This window comes from Lagenorhynchus albirostris, chromosome 19 (assembly GCF_949774975.1).
Source record: "Lagenorhynchus albirostris chromosome 19, mLagAlb1.1, whole genome shotgun sequence".
NCBI lineage: Eukaryota > Metazoa > Chordata > Mammalia > Artiodactyla > Delphinidae > Lagenorhynchus > Lagenorhynchus albirostris.
The window spans coordinates 29,898,535-29,917,659 of NC_083113.1; the positions used below are offsets into that span (position 1 = coordinate 29,898,535).

Below are 19,125 nucleotides of genomic sequence, written 5' to 3' on the forward strand. Positions count from 1 at the left end.
AAAGTCAGTTTTATAGTGTGATATTTGTATAGCCACCCAGCTTTCTTAGGGTTGCTGTTTGCATGATATACCTTCTTTCCATCATTTTCTTTCATATCTGTTTGTTTTAATGTAAAGTGTGTCTCTTATATAGGGAGTTGGATCTCTTTTTTTATCTAGTCGGACAATTTCTGCCTTTGATTTTGTTGTTTAATCCATTCATATTTTAACATAATTGTTGTAACTGGATTTACATCTATCATTTTACTTTTTGTTTTTTATATATGTCTCATGTCTTTCAGATACTCTCTTCCTCCTTTACTGCTTTCATTTTCATGTGCATTCATGGCATTTTAATTTCAGTGATGACTTTTTTTTTTTTTTTGCGGTATGCGGGCCTCTCACTGCCGTGGCCTCTCCCGCCATGGAGCACAGGCTCCGGACGTGCAGGCCCAGCAGCCATGGCTCACGGGCCCAGCCGCTCTGCGGCACGTAGGATCCTCCCGGACCAGGGCACGAACCCACATCCCCCACACCGGCAGGCGGACTTCCAACCACTGCGCCACCAGGGAAGCCCTCAGTGATGACTTTTAAACTTTATTTTTCTTAGTGGTTTCTTTGAGGCTTACCATATACTTTTTCTTTTTGCTCTATCCCCCTCCATTTTTTTGCCCCATCTTTATTGATATATAATTGACATATCACATTGTATAAGTATAGAATGTACAGTGTGATGATTTGATACATGTATATATTGCATTGTGATTACCACTCAGCTACTTTTTCTTGGTAGTAAGAATATTTAAGATCAACTCTCTTAGCAACTCTCAAGTATACAATTCAGTTTGTTAACTATAGTCATCATGCTGCAAATTAGTTCCCCAAAATTTATTCATCTTATAACTGGAAATCTGTACCCTTCGATCAGCATTTCCCCACTTCCTCCAACCCCCACATATACATCTTTACTTATGAAAGCCAGCTTCAAGTTTATAGTAACTGAATGCCAGTGAGATATAGAAGTGTTACTTCTATGTAACTGTTTCCTTTTTGTTATACAGTGGTAATATTGTTATACATATTATATCCATGAATGTTATAAATTCAAAAACATTGTTATTATTTTAATATTTTTATGACTTTTAAAGGAGCTGAGACAAGAAAGGAGTGCAAGTATTTATTTATAGCTTTTATCATATTAACCTTATTCACTATTTACTTATTTACCTTTTTTCTCTCTGTTGGTTCCTGGGGATTTGAGTTGTCATCTGGAGTCATTTCCTCAGCCTAGAATAGCTTTCCTCCTAATCTCCTCCTTTGTGCTGTTTTTGGCAAATATATATATCACGTTTCTTCATGTATGTATGTTGTTTTATACAATTTTTAAAAAATCAGTTAAGAAATATGCATTTTATATTGCCTTTCCAGTTACATAACAATCTTTACCATTGCTCTTTGTTTTTTCACTTGTATTTGAATTTGTGTGGGGTCACTTTTATTATTTTATTTTATTTTATTTATTTAATCTATTTATTTGGCTGTGTTGGGTCTTCGTTGCTGCACACAGGCTTTCTCTCGTTGCGGCAAGTGGGGGCTGCTCTTCATTGCAGTGCACGGGCTTCTCATTGCGGTGGCTTCTCCTGTTGTGGAGCACAGGCTCTAGGCGCGTGGGCTCAGTAGTTGTGGTGCACGGGTTTAGTTGCTCCGCAACATGTGGAATCTTCTTGGACCGGGGCTTGAACGCGTGTCCCCTGCATTGGCAGGTGGATTCTTAACCAGTGTGCCACCAGGGAAGTCCTGGGGTCACTTACTTTTATTATGAAGAACTTTCCTTAGTATTTTCATGTAAGATGGTTCTGCTAGCAGCATATTTTCTTTCTTTATGTTTATGTGAGATTGTATTTATTTCACTTTCATTTATGAAAGATAACCTTGTTGGATACTGGATCCTTAGTTTTTACTTTGTCCATCGTCTCATAGCTTCCATGGTTTCTAATGAGAAGTTTTCTGTTACTTTATCGGAGTTTCCTAGTAAGCAAAAAGTTGCTTTTCTCTTGATGCTTTCAAGATAATCTCCCTTTCTTTGGCATTCAGCTTTTTTACTCTATGTCTTGGTATGGAGCTCTTTGCATTTGTCCTACTTGGAATTTGTTAAAATTCGTGGATATATAGATTGTTTTTAAAATAAATTTGGGAATGTTTCAGCCTTTATTTCTTGGAACATTTCTTTCAACTCCTCTCCCTCCCCTCCTCCTGGTACTCCCACACTCTCTTGGTGTGCCACATTTCTCTGAAGCTCTGTTAATTTTTCCTCATTCTTTTTTTTCCTCTGTTCTTTGGATTGCACAACTCCATCTTCAGGTTTGCTAAATGTTTTTTGCCAGTTCAAATCTAGTGTTTCATTCCTCTGATGAATTTTTTGTTACTATAATTTTTTATTCTAGGTCTTGGCTCAAATACCATTTATTCCCTCTGTTGTTACTGAATTTCAGTAGATTTTCTTGAATATATATTTCTTCATTTGTTATATGCCTTTTAGGGCCATTTCCAGAGGCTTTAAATGATGTTTTTTAATATAATTTTCACCAGTTTCACTGGGGAGCAGGTTCACGGACCATCTCATAGTATTATGCTGGAAGTCACATTCTCTCTCAGAGAACTCTTATTCTTTGCCAGGTCACAAAAGAAGACAAGTCCTTCCAGAATATTATGCGTTGCTATAGGACTCAGCCACAGGCCCGGAGCCAGGTAACTTACTACATTTTCTCTCATGGCTGAAAATAAAGATCAGTCTTTGAGGCATACAAAAAAGTTAACTACAGTTGATTCTGTGGCCTTTTCTCCAGGATAAAAAACTAAGGTTCTACTTTAAGGGAAGTCTTTATTTTAATCTTATTTAATTATTGACAGATAGCAACGCATCTTGATTAACAGACAGCTACACATCTTGATTAGTTTAAGTTCTCTTTTCACCAAAAGGTAATGATGTGAAATAACTGATTCCTTTTTAATTCAGATAATCACAAGATAGATGTAAATTAGGAAGGTGTTTGGATTCTGTGTCACCTTGAATTCAGTCTGGTTTAGGAAACATAACGCTGTACATTTAACCAAAATGGCATTAAGTGAAATTTTAAAACTCATTTTACCTTTAATGCTATTCATTTGTTTCAAGAGGTAGGTAGGTATGTGAGATCTCTGTATTGACATTTGACTTAGAATGACTTGATTTTACAATTGCATATTATTACTGCTCTGTAGTATTGTAGGCAGTACTTGGAAGTTGAAGCCTGACAGGCCCTGATGTAAATCCTGTATCTGTTATTTAATAGATATGTAACCTTGGCTGCATTTATTAACCTCCCGAGTAGGAAAACTACTACTATATGGAGTTGTGAGAATTAAATAACATGTCAAAGTCACATAGTCTAGGATGTGCTCAATAAATAACTCGTTTCTGTTCCCTCCTCATGACCTGTCTAAAGGTGTATAGAAGTGTTCTGATAAAAGGGAAAAGGAAAAGAAGAAATTCTGGCAGCAGTGACAGCAGAAGTCATCAGAATTCTCCAACAGAACTAAACAAAGACAGAAGTAAGTGGGATCTTTATGAACTTATAAAATGAAATTAAAAGCTTCTCATTTTTTAGGCCTAGGACTAAGGATTAATAAATTACTGTTGTAGAAACTATGAAAATATTTTATTGGCAAAAGATTTGTTGGACAATAAACCAAATTCTAAATTTAGTCACAGAGCTGTTTGTCCTTTATCCCGTGGCTTTGAGGCACATTGTGCATAACACTTTTCTCTAGAGGGATTAGCAAAGGATGGAGAAGGCAGGCATTTGTTAACTTGAGTTCGAGAAAAATGTGGCATGTCAACAGAAACCATGCTATGGAAACACTATCCTTAATTGTTGGTTTATACTACTTAATGCAGGGCTCAGGTCCTAGAAAGCTTGGTATAAATTAATGAAAACTACTCAGTAAGCCCTTGCTACGTTAATAGCATGGTAGTACAGTTAGTATTTTTTTTTTATTAATTAATTTCTTTTTGGCTGCATTGGGTCTTTGTTGCTGTGCATGGACTTTCTCTAGTTGCGGCAAGCTGGGGCTACTCTTCGTTGCGGTGTGTGGCCTTCTCATCGCGGTGGCTTCTCTTGTTGCGGAGCACGGGCTCTAGGTGCGTGGGCTTCAGTAGTTGTGGTGTGTGGGCTCAGTAGTTATGGCTCACAGGCTCTAGAGCGCAGGCTCAGTAGTTGTGGCGCACGGGCTTGGTTGCTCTGTGGCATGTGGGATCTTCCTGGACCAGGGCTTGAACCCGTGTCCCCTGCTTTGGCAGGCGGATTCTTAACCACTGCGCCACCAGGGAAGCCCTGAAGTTAGTATTTAATATCTTATCTGTGCTTTGCTCCTTGGTATGAAGAATAAGAGTGCCCATTTGCTGCTGTTCAGTAAGTAGAGCAGGTAGCCATTCAACCTTATCTTACTGAATTTTCTTTTTAAAAGCAATCTGCACTAGCAGTCTTCCTGTTTAACACTTTTTGTTCCACCGGTTATAGCCAGTAGAGACTCCAGTCCTGTCATGAGGTCAAGCAGCACCTTGCCAGTTCCACAGCCTAGCAGTGCCCCTCCTACACCTACTCGTCTCACAGGTGCCAACAGTGATGTGGAAGAGGAGGAGAGGGGAGACCTTATTCAGTTCTACAACAACATCTACATAAAACAAATTAAAACATTTGCCATGAAGTACTCACAGGCAAATGCAGTAAGTTTGATGAGGATCATTTCACACTTTTTTCACTTGTGAGGAATGAGGAATCACTTATGTTTGAGCTGCTTCTGTGTAAACTAGTTTTACAAATAATTCTTTTTGTTAAGTAAGACTAAGGAAGTCTCTAACAAATAATGGGCTTAACCAACATTATTTCTACTGTTGTGAAGCATTAAACAAGATGATATTTGGATTCCCTACAAAGTATAGTAATATGAGACAGATTGCATAGGTTCAAATTATCCAAAACTTACCAGTTGTGGTGACCCTGCAAGTTATTTAACTTCCTCTGTATCTTGTTTCCTTATATATAAAATGGGACTAGAAGTAGTCCCTCGCTTATAGGGTTGTTGTGAGGATTAAATTACATAATGTATTTAAAATGCTTAAAACAGTGACTGGCACAAAGAAAGCACTTAGATGTTTGCTATTTGTATGGTTTTCTTTAGGTTAAATTTTTGCCACTAATACATCACTATCTACCATTCATAAAGCTACTGGTTTATTATACCTCTTCACTCTTTCAATAAAAATAACCATTTTCAAAAAAAAGCACCTGGTTAGAAATTTCGTTTACCTTTCTTAGAAATTTTTTTTGTTAAACAGATGGATGCTCCTCCACTCTCTCCCTATCCGTTTGTAAGAACAGGCTCTCCTCGCCGAATACAGTTGTCTCAAAATCATCCTGTGTACATATCCCCGCATAAAAATGAAGCAATGCTTTCTCCTCGAGAAAAGATTTTCTACTACTTCAGCAACAGTCCTTCAAAGGTGAGCCTAATATAAATCTTGGCCTTTATTAACCCCAAAATGCTTAGGATTCTAGAAACAGGGTTTTTGGGAAACCCTCAGTACTCACATGAGTGATGGGATCTGTCAAGGAAGAGTGACCAGTAAGTCCCAAAGCAGCAAAAAAACAAGGGTTTTGGGGGAGAACTTTAGAGCTGGAGATAGGGTAAGGGATCTGGATTTTCATTCCTCCCATTTCCTATTTGTACATTTGAATATTCTGCTATAAATCTGGAATTTTATTTTTTTATTCCATTTGTAAAACTTTTAAAATTCCAAATTTCAGTTAGGGAAGGAAAATTTGGATCCCTTAACTGATTTATTTACTAAGTGCCTCCTTCTGGGACAGGAAGTGTCTCAGTCTAAGGGGAGAAATGGGCATTTTGGACACTTGGACAGTGTTACATTAGCACAGATTTAAGTGGTAGCATCTTCCTCAGTCTGCAATGGGGAGGGAAGCTTGAGTGAAGCCTTAGTGGATGAAAAGTTAGCAGATTGCTGAGGGGTAGAAGGAAGGGCATCCAGGATGAAGCAGATAAGGGAAGGGAAACAAAGTTCTTGAGGCAGTAAGGCTAGATCCCTAGGAATCATATGCTATGTTAAGGAGTGCACCTACATCTTAAAGGTCCTTAAGTGATATTTGTATTTATAAAGATTGCTTAGGAAAAACACATATATAACACATTGCCTAGACTCTCAAAAAAATGCCAGTATCATGAAGAGATAGATGATAGATAGATGGTAGGGAGAGTACTGATCTAGAGTAAAGGAGACTAAACAGACATGACAGCCAAATGCAAGGCATGATGATTGATTGGATCCTGCATAGAAAAGCACAGCTATAAAGGATATTTGGGGGACAAGTGGGAAAACTGAATACTGACTTTAACATTAATGTTTATCTTTAAATTTCTATTAAATGTCTTTGGTATTGATGATGGTACTAGATTATACAGACTGTACTGTAAATTTATACATATTAATGTACAATGTATAAATGTATGTTCTACATTAATGTATATTAATGTGTTATGTATAGTAAGGTACACAATTATACACTGCACAGTATATTCATAATATAATGATGTATACACATTATATACAAATAACATTTATACAATTAGTGTATACAATTAACAATTTAAGGAATATTCAAGTAAATGGGAGACTAGAGATAGGAAGTGCAGAGCAGACTTAGGGAGGCAAAGAGTAGAAGAGTCAGTCAGAGGAAAGCTTTCTTAAGATGGTTGAAATTTGAGAAGGTGCATATACTGATAATGAAAAACTGGTGGTTTTATTTAAAACCTCAGAAAAGTGTATTATTTCAAAATAAAAGTAAAATAAATATCTAGGATTTGGTTTAAAACAATCTGGGGGGTGAGAAATGAATGAGGGGTATAGATCAAATAAGACTGGCCAAAATTGTTGAAGTAGGGTGATGGTCATGTGAGGGTTCACTATACACTTCTACTTTCCCGTATATATTTGAAATTTCCTATAATAAATGCATATGAAATGTGCTCAGTATGCTTTCCACTAGGAAACATGGACAATGACATTAGCAGCACATGAAAAAAAATTTTTTTAACTACCAGAAAATAATGCAATAGCTAACTTTTGGGGCTTTGGAGAAACTTAGTGCTGAAGGCACCTATAAATAAATCCAGTCTCTCTAGCCCTCTGGCGAAGTTTTTCTCAATCCGAGTTCTTCATGTGAACCAGAGAATGCAGAAAATAACTGGCCTGAATTTTTCTCAGTTCTCCCAAGGATGACATGTAACTAGTATCAATACATTCTAGAATTCTAGATCATACTAATAAATTACCTACAATGGATGCCTTAGGGAATTAAGGCTTCTCTTGTGAAATTCCATGGCTGTTAAAAAATGAGTAACACTAGACTGGGGGAAAAATGGCCTAATACTGTGTAAAGTCATGCTATTTTTTTAAAAAGAAAATGGAAATGTATGAAACTGATTAAATGTGGCATAACAATGTGATGCTCTATAACTTTTGTAAAAAAAAATCATAAATTTGTGAACTCTTACATTGTGGAAAAGCTTACATCAAAATCACCTCTGGAGCTTGTTAAAAAATAGAAATACTCTGCCTCTATCCCAGATAGTCATCAATGTCAGGCAGCTGAGAAGTGAAATTGGAAGGACATAAAATTTGGTAGTACGTTTCTCTATAAAGATGTTCAAACTCTTCAAGATAAACTGCTTAACTTATTTGAGGTTCTTTGACTTAACACTGAACTATGTGTATTAGAATTTTAAAGTTTTTATATTTATTTTTAACCCCCTGCCCCCCCAGAGACTGAGAGAAATTAACAGTATGATACGGACAGGAGAAACGCCAACCAAAAAGAGAGGGATTCTTCTGGAAGATGGAAGTGAATCACCTGCAAAAAGAATTTGCCCAGAAAATCATTCTGCCTTATTACGCCGTCTCCAAGATGTAGCTAATGACCGAGGTTCCCACTGAGGTTAGTCTGTTGTACTGAAACTGTCTTTTCACAAACTCTGTTTAGCAGCATCATGTAATGCATGCTGGATTATGGGGCTCTTTTCCTTAATCCTTCCAGTATCCTTAGGATATTTTTACTTATCCCAACTGGCTTTTTCCCTACCTTTCAGTGCTTGCCATCAAGGCTGCTTAGAATCCAAACTTGGATTTTTTTTTTTAACTCTTTGGCAAAGCTACTACAAGAATTGCAGAAAACAGAGCGCACTCAAATGTGTGTATAAGAGGTCTCTGTTGAAATACAGTTCCTCTGCTGGAACACGCTAATTCATTCCTACCTGGCCCTCATGAAAAGCAAAAGTAGGTATTTTTGTCCTAAAACACTTGGTAGGAGTGTAAGATTTTTGCATTCCTAAAAGGTGACAAGGTAGAGCGCCCAGATTTGAAGGTCCTAGGTTATTAGTCCAGTCTCCCATTCCCTTTGTGTAATTCTTCCCTCTCCCCATTAGGTGTGGTGCAGTGTGACAAGTGCTTGACTGGTGTGCAGTGTGTGAGTGAACCTGTATAAGAAGTGGCACTTTAGGGCTGTATAAAGCATGATTTTGGAACCCAGATTTTGCTGTATATTTGCAATGGCACTTTCTACAATGTGAACTTCATTAAGTACAAAACTTCTAGGCTGAACTTAATTCAGTATCTTCTTTGATGCTTTTGTACTTTTTAAAAATTGTTAAAGCCCCAATAGCTACCTTTTGGGCATGTGTTTTAAATTCTCCATTTTTTGTTGATAGGGATCAGCTGGCTAGTAAAGAGTTTAAATCAAGTTGAATTAAGAGATTATGAAAAATTATGACCTCTTCCTTTAGGAGGTAGTTATCCAAAAGACGTGTGTCTTTATTAAGGTGATATATTTTAAATATCTTTGGGTGTGTTCCTGGAAGTTTAAAAAATAGATTGGAGAATTTAGGTTTTTATTAGTACATAGTACCATTTATACAAATTAGAAAATGTTAATTTAACAGCTACTGAATTATCTATATATACCTTTATTAATCACTATTGTTCCAGCAGTTTTAAAGTTGAATGAATAATCTTATTAGGGAGAAAATTCAATTGTAAATTGAATCAGTATAAACAAAGTTACTAGGTAACTTCATATTGCTCTGAAAGAAATATGGAACTTACTTACACTGTTCAATTAGAATAGTGTTCTGCAAAAATATTTATAAAACCTCTCAAGATACTTACTGCTACTGTAATTTTATATGAAAATAAGTATTTTTCAATAAAGCACTTATAAATTAATCTTTGTTTAGTTATATTGAGAAAAGCGTATTTAATGTCCTGCATAAATGACAAAGAACAATCATTTATTGGTTTATTGTCTCTACGAAACACATTAGTCATTCATCATTTAAATATCTGACTTCATTAGAAACCGTTTTAACACTTTTTCTCCCTCCTGCCATAAAAATACAATAAGTAATTTGCTTAAAAAAAAACTATGAACAAGTGTTCTGGTTTCTTCTCACTCACCTAATATGTACCTCAGTGACAGCAGTTTGTATATCAGTAACACAGTAGGCTGAAGACTGAGGTTCAAATGCTCTTCCACTTAAAAGTGCTAATAAGCTATGGAAACTGCTCTCTCTATACATCTCCTCTCCATATCCTAACATATGTACACCTGAAACCACTGATTTAAAAATCATTAGATAGGGCTGAACTCCGCCTACTTCATTAGTTTAAATGAATGCAACTTACCTTTAGCATTATATTCAGAAAAATGCATAAGCCTCCAGGTCCCCAAGAATTTGGAGTACTGAACTAGATAACCACCCTGAAGACACTTCTGACAGAAGTAATGCATTACGTAAAGAGAGGTTTCCAGAACTTGCTGTTAGAACCTAAGCATACACGGACAACACTGACACCAGTCACTGCGCACACCGTTTTACTCTGCAGGCAGTCCTTTGCCATTGGTCAGCTCTACTAGCCCAAGTCCAGCAGGAAAGTGCACGGTGCACCAGATTCGCCAGCTCTTAAGTTGCTACCGTTTTCTCTTCTTTACTGAAAGGTTGTACTGAGCCAGGCTTTACCCATGACAGGCCAGCAACGTGAACACTTTTATTGTGCTGTTCTTCAGGCTTCTTCTAGGCACAATGAAAAACAGACATTAAAAAATGACTGATGAGGGGATTTCAGCACTGTGCAAATTTGTTTCCTCAAAAGTTATTTGTATATACTGAGTAGTCTCCAGTGAAGATATTTTAGAAAGGAAACAGTGAGTTAACGATTTCCAAACTGGTAATCTACTTACTTTCTGAGTTAGCATCTTCTCTCTGGCTTCATCATGTACAGAAGGATTCCATGGAGAAAAGCTTCGAGAAGAGAAAAATATTAAAAAATAGCTTACTAAATTTGTTTAACATCCATTGTTTTTTACATTTTTAACCCAGTTGCCCTAACAAAAGTTAACAAGGAACAATCTTTAATCAGTTGTCAATATGTAAGTTTTAGACATTATCTAAATGATTTTCTCACAATAACTATCCCTTAGCACTTTACATGGGTTAGCTCATTTAAGCCTCACAACCACCCCTGAAGTCCTATTACTTGAAGAAAGTGAGGCACAGTAAAATTACGTAATCACTCTGGGTCACCAAAGCCAGTAAGTGCAAAAGTCACTCAGTCTAACCGTAGAGCCCAAGCCCTTGACCACTCCCACTATGCACAGCAACACCAGTGCTGCCCAAGAGCTCAATCGCTTCCGTTTTCAATACTCCTGCAGACACCCTTCCTCAACATAAACTAACACACTGCTCAAGGAACCATCATTCACACTATTCACACTGTTCAGCTTCCCTCCTTTCACCACATCTGTAAGTTGGTTGGGGTGTGGGAGTTTAAGAGGGGCTCCAACTGGAAAGAAAAGTCCTTACATTTGAATGAGCACATTACAAGGATCCTTAGGAAACCAAAGTCATTAAATAGCTTGCTATTGGCACAATGTGTCAGTCCACGTTGAAAGCAGAAATCAAGCTGATACCAAGTTAGAAAGGTTGTAGGCTAACAGATTATACACTTTCCTTTTAAATCCCCATTCTAAGGCCACCTGGAAAACAGCAGCACAGTACTGCAAAGTGTAGTTTATCTTGATAATGTACCACTTACCTAATTGCATAGGGGTCTTCTATTTTAGGTTGGTCAAACAAATGAGCAGTGCACACCTTAACACTGTCAACCACTTTACTTTTAAAAAGCTGAATATCTTTTTCGTACCTGTGTTAAAAGTTTAAATCAAAAGGTTACCAACATAATCTACTTTGCTATCTTTTCAAATTTATCTTACATAACAAAGCAAAGTAACATACAGTACTGCAGCCTCTGGGTTTAGGGGGCTTGCTGTATCAATCTTGTAGAAAACTCTCCTTGCATACATCAATACTTGCCAAATATGATTATAGTTCCGCCTAAAGGGAAATATGGCAGGATTACTGAGGCTTCCTCTTGCTGGCTTATGTCACCACACGAAACTTTTATTTACTAACCTCCATTTTGCAAATGCTCTCTTCACATCCAGTTCACCTGAGGTGGGATCAACTAGCGGGTGAAAGACGGGAATATCAAACACCAAACGCTACATTGAAAGAGAGACACATCCTTTAATGGAAGCAATGGAGCATATTAAACCCACGCGGATAAGTTGTAAAAGAAGCTTCAGGACAAGGCAGTTTTGTTGCTTAAAGTCAAAGAGCTGCCTCAAGAGGGACACCTAACTACTTTCACCATTTTCCTGTAAGACTAAATTTTGCAGTGAAGCAGGGGAAAAGTCGCCCTTCTCTACCACAGCATAACAATCGCAATTCACGTAGTGAGAGCTGTACTACAGCTTCCAGCCTCACTTGCACACCCTGAGCAGAGAAACAAGTAAAGCTGAAGGCAGAGGCTAGCATGGCAAAAGATGCAACAAAGCAAAAAATCCCCCTGAAAGACTACTGAGTAGACAAAACATTTCGGGAAACTGAAATCATAAAAGTATTAGGCCAGGAAAAGAACCAAGAAATCTTTAAAGCCCCTTAAACCCTCTTCCTGCAGTAAGGAGGGTGAGGAGGGTCCAAGAAAGAAAAGAAGCCAGACTGTATCCCCAACTTACTGGACAGTCACCATCTGGGTAGTTATCGGGGATGTAAACTGTAAACTTAAATACACCATCTTGATAAAGTCCATGCCGTATGAATATTACTCCAAACCACACTGTAGGAAAAAATAAAAACAGTTACAGGCTAAGTTTGTGTCAGAGGAACCAAATATGCTATAAAAAGAGCAAATCCTTCTTACTTAATGCAGATCGATAAGATGGCTGCACATAGACACCAGGTAACTTCTGCTTCACAACCAAGGTACTGAAACAGAAGCAGCAGAACAGTGAGATTGCACGGATGGAAACGACATACAGACCAAACCACCCACGTTCATTTTTTGAAAGAAGGAATAGTCCCTTGAAGGGCAGCTGATACTCTAACCATACAGACAGAGTCATCACAATCTCTCACCTGGCCCTGACTGCTGCCTGTTTACTGGTTTCATAACACATGCTTACAGAGAAACACAGCCAAATAAGGGCCCCAGATTAAGAAATTAAAGCCGAAAAGGGATACACAATCAAGTTTTCCACCCAGAAATCAGCTTCCCCAAAACACCACCTTGGAAACCAACCTGTAGGTAATTCTGGACATCAAATTTTAGGTCAGTGCGAGTATCTGTACGATTATTGCTTTTGTGACCATGAACAACACATCTTACCCACACACATTTAAAAGCCTTTTTAAAATACAACTTTAGGTAATTAAGACATTAAAATTCCATGGAATTACCCTCATTTGGGGGTCATTTTAAGTTTGAACACCAGTCGGTGCGGCAGTGTTCCTGGTAGAAGGCAGGCAGCCTGAGGCGCTCACACTGTACTCTGCTCCTGAATTTACCCCCAACTCAGACACTTGAACTCTGTGGGCCGTGGCGTGGGAAACGGTGGGTGCTGAAACAAGGGAAGACAGAGGCTGCACTGGCTCTTCTGGGACCTGGTCACCTGACAGCCATTCTGCTCTGTTCCTGTTTTAGCTGAGCTATGAGCCTAAACAAGTAACACTGTGACCAGACCTTGAAAAGAACAATGTTGACTGAGGGTCTTAAGACACATTAACCTGCCAATCCTGAATGTTACTGCGAAGCAGCTTATTGGACCTCAGCTGTCTGTTTTTATTTATGACCTATTTGCTACCACACTTGTATTTCAATCATTTTAAAGTAGTTATCCCATGTTTAACTCCCTGTAATTCAGCATGTCAACAGCAGCATGGTTGGCAGATGTATCTTCTGCAGTGAGGTTTGCCAAAAAGGCAATTTTGTGTCCTAATACAGACAGCAGATTTAATGCCACAACAGAAGCCTGTCCAACTCACTGCCTCGCCTCAAACACAGGCTTCCATTATAAAGCTAAAGGGACCTGTGCTACCAAATCACACTCGCCATTTACACTGGGGCCTCAGACCCTCTGACCATTACAACGTTAGCACAGTGAGGGACGGCTGAAGGATGCTTTTAAAATTAAACTTCATGTACAAAGGAAGTTTTACATGACTGAAATTCAGAATTAATTCTCCAGACGTCCTGCCCATATAACAAATGATCAAATCAAAGGCCATCTGCACTCAATCACTATTTGAGCCCCTCTGATGGGCCAAGCACTGTGGTACCACTACTAGACTCTGCAGAAGTGCCCGTCTCCTCACACTCTACTGATATGTGCAACTTCAGTCCAATTTTTGACTTCTGTGACCAGTCAAGTTCTTACTTACATGGAGCCCAAATCTTTAAAACTTCCCCATAATGGCCTAGTTCTGCCCCTGCGGGTCATACAGAATAAGTCAAATCCCCTTTCTAATGACGGACCTTCAGGTGAAGACAGCTTTAATAAGTACTTTCCAGGTTTTCTCCAAGTCAGTGGTTCCCGTTCCTTCAACTGCTGACTGCCAAGGTCAGGCTTCCTGACCTCCGCCTACTGGGACCATCTCCTCCTGGGACCATCTCTTTCGGGGACCCTCTCCTCAGTCTGTCAGGATAGATGCCTCTTACAGGGTGATCACCAGAATGGAGCACAAACCTCCAGCTGGGTTTGACCCAAGAAAGAATAGATCGCCACCCTCCCACTGTCCCACCCTCTACAACAACCTCTTCAGAGGTGAATTCCTCACCTCATATAAAGGTAGACCAAAATTAAGTTCCTGGTTGCTTAATAAATCTGTTTCCCCCTCCTCTTGCTCTCCAAAACAGACATGGAAATTAAAGCACACATTTGCCTTTAAATCTTACTTAGCCAAGCTCTCAATAAGAATCATTACTTTTAGAAGAGGATATTTATATAACACCGCTTAGGCCTTGGTGAAGAAAGGTGATTTTGCTAGCAATAGAGTCCATCCTATATACATTAAGGCTAATACTGGAGGGGGATGGGTTTGAGCTTTAAGATTAAATGGCTGCTGTTTACTGAGTCCTTCAGAATAAGTTTCATTCTTCACCTTCAAGGGTCATTCAAAAGTTAACCAGTTTGTTTCAGAACTTACAATTCCGCAAGAAGGGAGTATTCCAGGTAGAAAGGTCCGTAAGAAGCATGCGTGCCATTTGCTGACTGTGTTGCCGGGGCAGGAGATGAAGGCTTAGTTATGGGCAAAGCATTTTTGGGAATAGAAGGCAGCTGTTTCTTTGGAGCAGTGCGTGGAGGACTGGTTTTCACATCCCCTGTTAATGTCTTTTCTTCACCATCAGATCGCTATTCAAGATGAAGCGGTGAGAACATTTGTTAGGATGATTCTTAAATCACAAGACTACATGTGATGTCCTTTAGTCTTTGACTGAAAAGCTGGAGTTACTCTTTTACAAGGACATTCTAGCACCACGATCAAGATGACCTGAAAGTCTGTTGAGCAGGCAGGCTATTACAGAGAGCAGAGCAAAGCTGAAGCAAGGCTAAATCGTAAGAAAATTCATGCATCAGCTGCAGCCTATAAAGACAATAAGGCCAATATTTACAGGATTTACTTGAAACAGAGAAAGAAATGGTTTCTCCTGGCGGCCCCAGAAAGAGGGCAAGGGGTTACTATACAATTAGACAAGACTAGAAAGGTCCCCTAGCATTTAGCTGTAGAAAGTCGGGTGCTAAGCATCTCAAAATAAATAGTATAGAGGACTGAAAGCAGTCACTACCTGATGCCACCACTTCGGTTAGAAACTAAGAATGAAGCTGTTCTCTCACTTGCACGGGTCTGATTTTGATCTTGTCCCTAATGGACACGTTTCCACATCTGGACTATCATCAGTATAAACTGTCATTCTTAGTCAAAGACAGAGGGGTAAATGAGTCAGAGGCTAAACTGCCGTCTCACAGGCATCTCCTCGGCTCGAGCGCAGTCAAAGCCTGCGGAGTTGGCTGCATTAAAAGCGTACACAGCATCGTGTACAGGAAAAAAGATTAATAGTGGTGTTCTCTTACACGTGGAATTATGGGTGACATTCATTTTCTTTTTGTTTGTGTATTTTAAGCTTCCCTAAAATGTATTTTATTTAGAAAACTTAAACCAGTGCCCTCAAGTCTGACTTGACCATATTGGACTGGTCTTGCCCAACCAACACTTCTCTAACCATGAAATCTTGCAGTTTGTCAAAAGACTACTACAATAAAGTGTCACAAATTTCATCATGTGTAAATATAACCTAAGTCAAAATAACAGAATTTTGATTACTAGAATGATTTCTATTTGAGATGTGATCTTGGTCTCAGAAACTGACTTTAATCAACCAAATAATTGTTTCCCAAAAGTAAAACCTAAACTAGAAAAACAAGGTAATTTTGTTAACATTATAGGCAACCTTGGTATGAATTATTTTGGCCTCTGGTCTGACACAGATGGGCTTCCTCAGTAAATTTATCAACTATACCTACTTTGCGTACAGAGCTTGTAGACATGCTCCAGAAAGGGTTCATAACGTGTACTCCAAACAAAGAAATTCAGTGGTCTGTGTCATCAAACTCTTCCGTCCGCAGAATTCACTTTACCTTAAAATGAGATGGGAAAACAGAGAAACAGACCAACACCAACAGTTAAGACTTCTGAAATAGTTAAGAACTAAATCTGTATCTCTAAGCAGAAATACAGTATAATGTTATATAACATGTAGTTATAAAAACCTAGGGGGAAAAATCTTTAGAAATAGTTTCCTTCTATACCCCCTCCCTCTCCTGACTCCAATTTCTTTCCCATCTTTAAATGCCGACAGGAATCTGTGTACCAAGTCCTTGGCCAGGATTCAGAATATTCAGTGACACAGTTCAGCTCTGGTGCCAGAAGTGCAAAAGATATGGACTACAGCAGCTGCTACTAGCATAATGTCTAGGCATTTAACTACTGGGAAAGCCAGGTTCAGAATGCACTGTACCCACTGACACAAAAGGTCTATCACAGTTCTCAGGGTTATGGGAATTAAAGATCCAAGGGAGCTGATTTGAGAGTGTCTTAAGTACAGAATGATTCTCTCCCACAAAACTAGCAACCAAAGGCAGAGCATACGAGACAGAGGGGGAGGGAGAACTGGGTCCTGTCTGGACCATCCACAAAACAAACAAACAAAAAACGACCTTTCCCAACTGCTTCAAGTGTGGAAACAGCAGAATTATGCGAAGTGGATAAGAAAGCATGTCTCAAAAGTCACCAAGTCAGTGGGTCATTTACTAAAAATACAAAGGAAGAGGCAAAGGACAAGCAGCAAGCGGAGCGTAAGAACAGTAATTTGTCTGCTCTGGTGACTTCCCCCAGGCTTGGTCATGTTTAAAACAGAGCTCTGCTAAATTCCTACTTGCACCAGTCAACAAGCTGAAGGTGAAAAGGGTAAAAATTTAAAGCAACATTTTACAAAATTTGTAAGAAGCAAATCATTAGAGAAGCATGTACCAAATGTCCCTAATCAGCAAAAATTTGTTTTCTGCCGAGCCTATGACATCCACAGGTGGGTCCCATACCCTACCAGTGCCCATTACTGCTGCTTTGCTTTCCAAGATACAATGCCACCCAATAATTGAATCCAAGTAACAAGGATTCTGGTTCTCCCACCTACCTGATGACTTACATCCAGTAAGTAGCAACTTATTGCTGAGAGCTCTCTGCAAATCTGTCTTTAAAGGTAACTATGATACAAGCCAAAATGGCTGGGACATCAAAACTGTGTGGGTGTGTATGTTCCTGTTCGGTGCAAATAAGAACAACACTGGTTTTCAGATCCAGAGTAATGTGCAGCACCCAACCATCATCTAGAACAGACCTGATTTAACAGGGAATCCTGTCCCTCTGGGATACAGCGCTCACCACCATGTAAATTTACTGGGGTGGATCAGTCACCTGTAAGGTCCCTTCCAAGTCTAACACGTAAAGATTCTATGACTTTGCCATTAAGAATCAAATAAAACTTAGTCCCAGTTCCTCCTGTCTTTAAGAAGGAGGTACTGTCTACTGCTGCCTTTGTTTCCAGCGACGACATAATCGAGAAATTGTAGCACGCTTTTCATGAGCAACTACACTCTTTAATAGCTATCTACTTTACCCAGGCACAGTACAGCATTTTTCCAACAGGAGTGACATAGATGGAAGAAAACACAAGGCACGTCCTACTCATTCCGAAACAACTTTAGAATTTCTGCTGGTCTGGTCGTACAAACAACACATGATTGTCTCTTTATATCATACAGCTGAGAAGTCGTAGCTCGGCCCTATAAGAATGATCCGCACCTGTCCTGAGCCAAAACTTAAAGAGACGGGCGGTGCTTACCTCCTATGTACCATAGTTCCTAAATAGGCACCTCACCCCGAACAGCCTTAAATTCCACGTTAAGAGGCGACGGAGCAGGGCCCAGGGAAAAGATGAAAACAGCCTCGGCCCCGTCTCTCTGGGGACAGCCGGGACGGGCACCCGCGCCCGGGGCGGAAACGCATCTCCGCGCACGCAGAGAATCTGGACAAACCTGTCTCGGGATGATGCAAGGCAGGAGCCAAATCCCGACCTCGCAGATAGCTCGAGGCCGGCCAGGCCCGCGAGACCCTCTGGTGGGGGGCTGCGAGCCTCGGACGCCCCCCTCAACCTGGGAGCGGGGACAGAGCCGGGAGTGGGGAGCGGGCCGAGGAGTGCGGGCCCCGGACGGGGCGAACCGGTCCGGCCCACCTCCCCTCCTCAGGCCGGCCCGGCCCCGCTCCCGGGCAGCCCCCAGCGCCAGGCCCCGGGCCCCGCGGCGGCCGGTGCAGCAGGTGCCTACGAACGCGGACAGGTGCCCAGCCCCGCCCCCGTGTCCCAGTGCGGCCGCCGTCGCTACGGAGTCGAGGGCCCCTGGTAGGGTATACAAATGCCGGCCCCGAGGACGCTGGCGGTCCGCGTTTGAGGACTCGACAGCCCTCGCGTACCTACCACCTGCCTGGCAGCGCACCCCACCTCGGTGTTTTTAATGCAGTGCTCCCGGCTGCAGAGCGCCGTCGCGGCCCCTCAGCATCTCTGGCCGCAGAGCCAGCCCAGCCCCTACCTACTCCCCGCCCCGCCCCGCCCGGCTCCCAGCCTCCGGCTCCGCCCACTGCCCCCCTCCCTTGGACCCGGACGCTTCCGCCTAGCCTCGCGGCGCCGAGTGGCTCCTACACCTGTCCGTCAAGGACGTTCTTCCGGGGGCGTTGGGGCGGCAGCACTAGGTCCTGCCAATCAAATCTGCTCGGTTCGGGTGGGGCCGCACTTGACCCTCCCCTTACGTAACAGCGTCCAGAGGGAACTGTCAGTCACGGAAGTATCGGCCCCGGGGGAGGGATGGGGCGGAAACAAACGCCGGTACATAATTGGTCACAGCGTCCGCCAGTCACCATGGAGACCCGCCCACAGGTTTGTGCGTGGCCACCGCTGTTGTTCAGGCAGGCTATGGCTGCGGGTTTTCCAAACCCGAGGCAGGGCGGGGCCGGGCTCGGGGCAGGAGCCCGAGAGAGGAGCCCGGTCGCCGCCCGACCGCCTGGTGCCCGCCCCTGCTCGGTCCTCAGTCCCTG

At 40.9% G+C, this 19,125-nt stretch overlaps 2 protein-coding genes across 9 annotated transcripts in view; one reads left to right on the forward strand and one right to left on the reverse strand.

Annotated features, from left to right (window-relative positions):
• The window catches only part of RBL2 (RB transcriptional corepressor like 2), a 51,838-nt gene extending 36,080 nt beyond the window's left edge, over nt 1-15,758 (forward strand). The window contains exons 18-24 of one of the 3 annotated variants that reach the window (XR_009537314.1): nt 2,656-2,727; nt 3,465-3,570; nt 4,539-4,744; nt 5,357-5,521; nt 7,856-8,027; nt 11,589-12,754; nt 14,831-15,758. Coding sequence is in view for 2 of the 3 variants with exons in the window: in XM_060132582.1 (XP_059988565.1) it covers nt 2,656-2,727; nt 3,465-3,570; nt 4,539-4,744; nt 5,357-5,521; nt 7,856-8,026 (720 nt within the window). In the remaining variant the exon portion in view is untranslated. Of the gene's footprint in view, nt 1-2,655; nt 2,728-3,464; nt 3,571-4,538; nt 4,745-5,356; nt 5,522-7,855; nt 8,028-8,514; nt 9,311-11,588; nt 12,755-14,830 lie in introns of those variants that run through there. The other 2 variants (XM_060132582.1, XM_060132581.1) reach the window with 2 other exon arrangements.
• On the reverse strand, nt 9,371-18,641 carry AKTIP (AKT interacting protein). 6 transcript variants are annotated; one of them, XM_060132584.1, is made up of 10 exons: nt 18,512-18,641; nt 16,005-16,118; nt 14,629-14,834; nt 12,347-12,411; nt 12,162-12,262; nt 11,557-11,645; nt 11,380-11,478; nt 11,180-11,287; nt 10,326-10,386; nt 9,371-10,158 (listed from the first exon to the last, which is right to left on the reverse strand). In XM_060132584.1, exons 2-10 carry the CDS (start codon nt 16,044-16,046, stop codon nt 10,048-10,050), a joined length of 882 nt encoding a protein of 293 aa, XP_059988567.1. In that variant the 5' UTR covers nt 16,047-16,118; nt 18,512-18,641; the 3' UTR covers nt 9,371-10,047. The 6 variants fall into 6 exon arrangements, with proteins under 6 accessions (XP_059988567.1, XP_059988569.1, XP_059988570.1 ...); XM_060132586.1 differs by having other exon boundaries at nt 18,508-18,620; XM_060132587.1 differs by having other exon boundaries at nt 18,536-18,609.
• Nucleotides 18,642-19,125: the final 484 nt, after the last annotated feature.